At 48.5% G+C, this 6783-nt stretch overlaps 1 protein-coding gene across 2 annotated transcripts; it reads left to right on the top strand.

Annotated features, from left to right (window-relative positions):
• Nucleotides 1–441: 441 nt before the first annotated feature.
• LOC113980156 (F-box DNA helicase 1-like) lies at nt 442–6036 on the top strand. 2 transcript variants are annotated; one of them, XM_027707390.1, is made up of 3 exons: nt 442–897; nt 2907–3074; nt 5412–6036. In XM_027707390.1, the coding sequence occupies exons 1-3, from the start codon at nt 492–494 to the stop codon at nt 5948–5950; spliced, it is 1113 nt and encodes a 370-aa protein (XP_027563191.1). In that variant the 5' UTR covers nt 442–491; the 3' UTR covers nt 5951–6036. The 2 variants fall into 2 exon arrangements, with proteins under 2 accessions (XP_027563191.1, XP_027563192.1); XM_027707391.1 differs by lacking the exon at nt 442–897 and having other exon boundaries at nt 2698–3074.
• The last annotated feature ends 747 nt before the right edge of the window (nt 6037–6783 follow it).

A 6783-nucleotide genomic window follows, 5' to 3' on the forward strand; every position in this document is an offset into this window, starting at 1 on the left:
CCCTTGGCATTGAGGGGGCCTTGGGAATGAGGGGGCTTGGAATTGGGGGGAGACCCTTGGGAATGGGAGGGCTTGGAATTGGGGGTGACGCTTGGCATCGAGGTGGCCTTGGGAATGAGGGGGCTTGGAATTGGAGGGTACCCTTGGCATTCAGGGGGCCTTGGGAATGAGGGGGCTTGGAATTGTGGGGGTCCCTTGGCACTGAGGGGGCCTTGGGAATGAGGAGACTTGGAATTGGAGGGTACCCTTGGCACTGAGGGACCCTTGAGAATGGGAGGGCTTGGAATTGGGGGTGACCCTTGGCATCGAGGTGGCCTTGGGAATGGGGGGGCTTGGAGTTGGGGGGGACCCTTGGGAATGGGGGCCTTGGAATTGTGGGGGACTCTCAGCATTGAGGGGCCTTGGGAATGAGGGGGCTTGGAATTGGGGGGGAACCCTTGGCATTCAGGGGGCCTTCGGAATGGGCTGTCTTGATATGGGAGGACTTAGAAATGGGGAGACCTTTGGAACTTGAGGAGGGGGCTTTGGAAATGGGGGCAGCAGGTCTGGGACAGGGGCTGGATTTGGGGGAGCTGCTCTGGGCCGGTTTGGGGGTCTCCCCATGTGGGTGGCATGGGATCAGTGCATCCATGTGGGAAAGGGGTTTGGGAACAACGTGCTGGGAGGGGAGGGGGAGCAGCCCCGAGCTGCTCCCAAATATTCCTCATCCCCCTGGAGCTTCCCCCATCCTGATCCTCTCCCTTCAGAGCTGGGAATGTCTCCTCCTGGCTGACATTCCCGATGGGATGGAAGCCCTGACCCCTGACAAGGCCCTGCAGCACAACCCTTGCTCGGCGCCGGCGTCCGCCGCTGCCACCGACGGAAAACCTTGGGAAAACGGGAAAAATGGGAATGCAGGTGAAGCCTGAGGGGGTCGTGTTGCATTTCTGGGCTTGGATCCTCTCTGGTGTGAGGCACTTTTGTGGTCTCGGGGTGGGGGAGCAGAGGTTGTGCCCCCAGTCCTACGTCGGATCCGATCGGTGTCCGACAGCTCCAGGAACGGGCACGGAGCTGGGATCTCAAGCCTGACACTGGTCATGACCTTGTGCTTAAAAGAATTGAGGTCCTTCAGTGATTTGTGCTGTCTAATCCAAAAAATTTTCCAATTTCAAGCGAGAAATCCCATTTTTAAGTAGAACCACGGAACCCTTTAGGTTGGAAAAGATCCTTAAGATCACCGAGTCCAACCGTTCCCTCAGTCCTCCGCTAAAAGATTGTCCCTAAATCCCACGGGAACGGCCTGTGCTGCTTTTTTTTTTGGCCTGGTTTTCCACGTTTTGAGGGAAAAACGGGAAGGAGAAAAGAGCCTCCCCGGGGAGCTCGGCACGGTTTTAACGGAAGGAGGAAGCAGCACAACCGTGGGATCGTTGGGGTTGGAAGAACCCCCCAAAAATCCTCAAACTCACCCGTTATCCCACGGGATGAACTAAGCAGATCCTTGGATCCTGCTGGAAGAGGACAGTGGATGGATCTGTGGCTGCTCTAAAAGAGTTAATTAATTAATTAATTGGTTAATTAATTAATTAAAGAAAGCAAAAGTGAAACTAGGTGGGCGGAGGCGGGAGGAAGCTCATCCCGCGCCGTGGGTTTGGGTTTCTCCCTTCTTCTTTTTTTGGAAGAAGGAATTTGAATTATTTCTGCTTATTTCAAGTAAGGTTTTATTATTTTATTGCAATAACTCTCTCTTGAGAGTTTTGTGCTGCTCCTTGAGTGGAATTCGGTCGTGTTTCCTCCCTAATGGAGGATCCCAGCTCGGATTTGTTTGGGAGAGGGGGTCGGTTTGTGTGTTTGGATGTTGGCTTTGACCTTCCAGGGGCAAATCCCTGTTGTCTCTCTTGGGGGGTTCGACCTCCTTGGAGATCTTGGGGATACTTTGCATTTACACAGCTGTTGTAGCTGCTTCCTCCTCATTCTGTTGGAGGGAAAGCTGGAAAATTTGGGAGGATTCTGGATTTTTTTTGTGGTCCAGTTGTTCCAAAGAGTGTATGGAGCAGGGACATGGGGTGAAATCCATGTTGGAGTGACTGCAAGTAGAATCATGGAATCATGGGAGGGATTAGGTTGGAAGGGAACATAAAACCCATCCAGTTCTAACCCTGACACCTCCCACTATCCCAGGTTGCTCCAGCCTGGCCTTGGACACTCCCAGGGATCCAGGGGCAGCCACAGCTTCTCTGGGAAATCCATTCCAGCCCCTCCCCACCCTCCCAGCCAGCAATTCCTTCCCAATATCCCATCTCTCCCTGCCCTCTGGCAGTGGGAAGCCATTCCCTGTGTCCTGTCCCTCCATCCCTTGTCCCCAGTCCCTCCCCAGCTCTCCTGGAGCCCCTTCAGGCCCTGCAAGGGGCTCTCAGCTCTCCCTGGATCCTTCTCTTCTCCAGGGGAACCCTCCCAGTCCTCCCAGCCTGGCTCCAGAGCAGAGGGAATCCAGAATCATGGAATCCCAGGATTGTTTAGATGGGAAGAGACTTTAAAAACCTCCAGTCCCACCTCTGCCATGGGCAGGGACACCTTCCACTATCCCAAGTTGCTCCAACCTGGCCTTGGACACTTCCAGGGATCCAGGGGCAGCCACAGCTTCTCTGGGAAATCCATTCCAGCTCCTCCCCACTCTCTCAGCCAGGAATTCCTTCCCAATATCCAACCTAAACCTACCCTCTGTCAGTTTAAAGCCATTCCATCTTGTCCCATCATTCCAGGCCCTGTTTATCCAGAGAAACCCCCGCCCGAAACACCGGGGCCACCCTCTAAAATTCCTGAGGGGAAACTCTCTTCATCCCTGTGCTAAACACGTGGATTGTGCACTGTTGCTTCCTAACACTTGGATTTTGGGATTTTTTTTTTCCTTTCTCTCTGTGCTGCCAAAGGGATGAAGCCCTTCAAGAAGAGGCACCTCACGGCCCCCGAGTGCGAGGCCCTCGCCCGGAGCGCGGAAGGTTCGTCCGCCCTCACGCAGCCCCTGAGCCAAAAACGAGGGAGAGGAGATGGGAATAAGGGCCTTCATCCCACCCACCGGACACGGAGATCCCAGGGAGGTGCGTTGGTTTGGGAATACTCTGCTCTGGAGCCAGGCTGGGAGGACTGGGGGGGTTCCCCTGGAGAAGAGAAGGCTCCAGGGAGAGCTGAGAGCCCCTTGCAGGGCCTAAAGGGGCTCCAGGAGAGCTGGAGAGGGACTGGGGACAAGGGATGGAGGGACAGGACACAGGGAATGGCTTCCCAGTGCCAGAGGGCAGGGATGGATGGGATATTGGGAAGGAATTGCTGGCTGGGAGGGTGGGGAGGGGCTGGAATGGATTTCCCAGAGAAGCTGTGGCTGCCCCTGGATCCCTGGAAGTGTCCAAGGCCAGGCTGGAGCAACCTGGGATAGTGGAAGGTGTTGGGATTGGAACAGGATGATCATCAAGGTCCTTCCCACCCAAACCATTCCATAATTCCTTGAAAAAGAGTTCCCTTGGCTACATCCCCCTGATGTGTCCACATGAGTTTGGTTTCTCCTCACACCACAAAGGTCTCCATGTCTGTCCTTGAGCTGTGGGAGAATCCCTGGGGAACCAACCAGCCTCTGGAATTAGACACTGCTAATGAGGGGACTCCTGCTGGGAGATGCTCTTTAAGATAATTATTGAATGTCATCATTAAATAATAACAAACTGCTGAGTTATTTAGGGTTACAAAAATGTTTTTGGGCATTAACAGACAATAATGACCTCTGGCTTTCCTGGAAGTGGGGAACAGTGGGATAAACAGCTCCTGGATCTCAAAAGGGCTGAAGCTTCAGAGGGTTTTTGAGGACTGATAAGACTTTGAGCTAATCTGGACACGACAGAGCTCAGGGCTCAAACTGGGCCCAAACTGAAAAGGAAAGAGCTGTTTTCAGACATGTTTATTTTATTTTACATTGTTTTAGTTTATTTTTAGTTTAAGTTATGTTTATTTTATTCATCTTATTTACTTTATTTTCCTTAACTTTATTTTTTTACTTTATTTTATTTCTTTATTTTACTTTACTTTTTTTTTGTTATTTGACATTATTTTTATTTTATTCCTTCTATTTTCTTTGTTTTCCTTAAATTTTTTATTTTATTTTTATTTTACTTTATTTTTATTTTAATTTTTGTTGTTTCACATTATTTTTATCTTATTCATTTTATTTACTTTATTTTCCTTAATTTTATTTTTTTATTTTACTTTATTTTTATTTTATTGTTATTTTTGTTATTTTACATTATTTTTATTAATTTTTTTTACATTATTTTACTTTATTTTTTATTTTATTTGACTTTTTTTACTTTATTTTTTTACTTTATTATATATTTTTTTATTTTACGTTATTTTTATTTTATTCATTTTATTTACTTTATTTTTTATTTTATTCATTTTATTTACTTTATTTTTTATTTTATTTACTTTATTTTTTATTTTAGTTTAGTTTTTTACTTTGTTTGACTTTTTTTTACTTTATTACTTTTTTTATTTTACTTTATTTATTTTCATTTTCGTTGCATTTTTTTAATTTATTTTATTTTATTTGAGGCCCAGCCTCAAAACCTCAGATTCCACACACACCTGTGGGTGAGGAAACAGGTAAAAAGCAAATTAAAATTTGCTAAATTATTCTATTATATTATTCTATTAAATTATTCCTGAATTCCTTGGTCCCTGTGGAAGGTGAGATTTAGCACTATTTTCATTGGGATTTTTGATGTAAACTAACTCACTTCCCAAAAAACATTTGCTGGTGAGCTGGGAAAAGACCCTGGGAATACTTTCCCATTTTCATTCTTTATCTCACTTTAAAAATTCCAATAATTTAGATTTAGATGATTTAGATGCTGCAGGTTTCAGGGGTTTAGACTTAAAACCTTAGCAGGGAAATTGTTCTTTTCCAGCCCTATTTAATCCAAGCCTTCCTGAGCTTCTAGAAAGAAGAGGCCTTAAAACCAGCAGTAGGTGCCTGGGATTTTTTAATTCCTGAGTGGCTTCTTAGCCAAAATCAGGATATTTTCCAGATTTAGGAGCAGGACAGAAGGATTAAATCCATGCTGGGGAGTTTAGTCCATGTCCTACATGGACTTTGAGAGCATAATTTGGATTTACTCTGAGGTTTCTGGTGCTTTTTGAGGTTGCAGCCAGCAAATACCTGGGAATAAATGTGTTTTTATCCTTCTAAAGGCATTAATTTCCCTCGTGTTGTGGTAGGAGCAGCCTGGGAGAGGTTTGGGAAGTGTCCAACTCCTGGAGCTCCCACGGGAGGAACACGAGGGGAAAGGAGGAGCCCTGTGGGAATAACTCCGACCTTCCCCAGCCTCGGGCGCCCCTGGAATTCACTCAGGTTTCCATGGAATTCACTCCTGCTCTCCCTCCTCGTGCAGGACAAGGCCAGCAGAAGAACATCCTGGATTTCTTCGGGAAATCCCAGAAGCAACAAGCGGGCGGGATCAAAGAGGAGCCGCGGGATCCCTTTTTCCCCGGAGCCGACGATTCCTTCGGCAGCCACACGGACGTCAGCAGCGACTCCTCAGCTTTCCTGGAGGATGAGGACTTCGTGCCAGCACCCAGGGGAAAATCCAGGAAACGGCCCCTCACCGCCACAGCCTCGGGAATTCCCAATCCGGAGCAGGATTTGTGGGGGGAGCCCGAGGAGAAGCCGCCGGTTCCTGCGGAGCTCGGCCGGGTCAAGCAGGAACCGGATGATGTGGAAGTGGAGCCAGTCCCTGATCCACACTTCGGGCTCCTGGGCACTCGGAACTGGGAAGAGCCTCAGGGAAACCTGGATGAGCTGCCCGTGGAAGTCCTCAGGAACATCTTTGCCTTCCTTCCCGTGGCTGATCTGTACCAGAACCTGAGCCTGGTGTGTCGCTGCTGGAGGGAGATAGTCAGGGATCCACTGGTAAGGAATTCCCTGGGATGAATTCCAGCCCTGTCCCTTCTCCTCCTGCTCTGTCCTGTCTTATTGTGGCTCCTCGCAACCATCCATGCTTTGCCTGTCTCTCTGTGTTCCTTTAAATCCCTTCTTTGCTCCTTTTTTATTCAGTCCTCTCGTTTTTTGGTCTCCTGGACCATCTTCAGGTGCCAACCTGTATTCAGGCAACACCCCTTGTTGCATTCTTCCCCTACATGGAAAAAGAGCATCCTGTAAGGCTCCACAAAATCCCCCTCTGCTCTTTTCCGTGTATTCTTGCAGGGAATTCCTGCTGGAAGACTGGGAATTGTCTTCTCGTGGCTGGTGTTGAGTCGCTGTCCTGCAGCCTCTGCGGTGTCTCTTGTGGCCAAACGGGTTTAGAGGAAAGGCCTTGAGCTCTGTTTTTATGGAGTTTGGTTCATCTGAAGTCCAGATAAAGTTGGGAACCCGCTTTGGCTGGAGGAAGGATCCCTGAATCCCAGTTAAAAGTGTTTCCAGGGCAGCTCTCCCCTCACTGTTCACCCTGGAATTACTCAGCTCGGACCAAGAGGCTTCTCAGCCTGACTTGGGAGTGGTGGGGACTGATCTCAGCCCAAATTCTTGTGGAGATCCGAGTTCTCCTTTGTGCCATTCCTGTAAATTTGGATGGGAAAGGCCAGACACAAAGCAGGAGGCGTCCTGTTCTCTCCTTCATCACTCATCAGTGTCAGAGAGTGAACCAGTTAATGATTTACATGTTCTGAAAGCACCAGAAGAGCTGAAAAGAGTCAGCTGCTCCCCCAGCAAAGCTCAGCCCTCCCCGGGTGCTGCTGAGGGACCTTCAGATGGGATCAGTGGGTGCC

The sequence above is a fragment of the Neopelma chrysocephalum genome, unplaced genomic scaffold (assembly GCF_003984885.1).
Source record: "Neopelma chrysocephalum unplaced genomic scaffold, ASM398488v2 Primary Assembly neopelma1_92798, whole genome shotgun sequence".
NCBI classification, from domain to species: domain Eukaryota; kingdom Metazoa; phylum Chordata; class Aves; order Passeriformes; family Pipridae; genus Neopelma; species Neopelma chrysocephalum.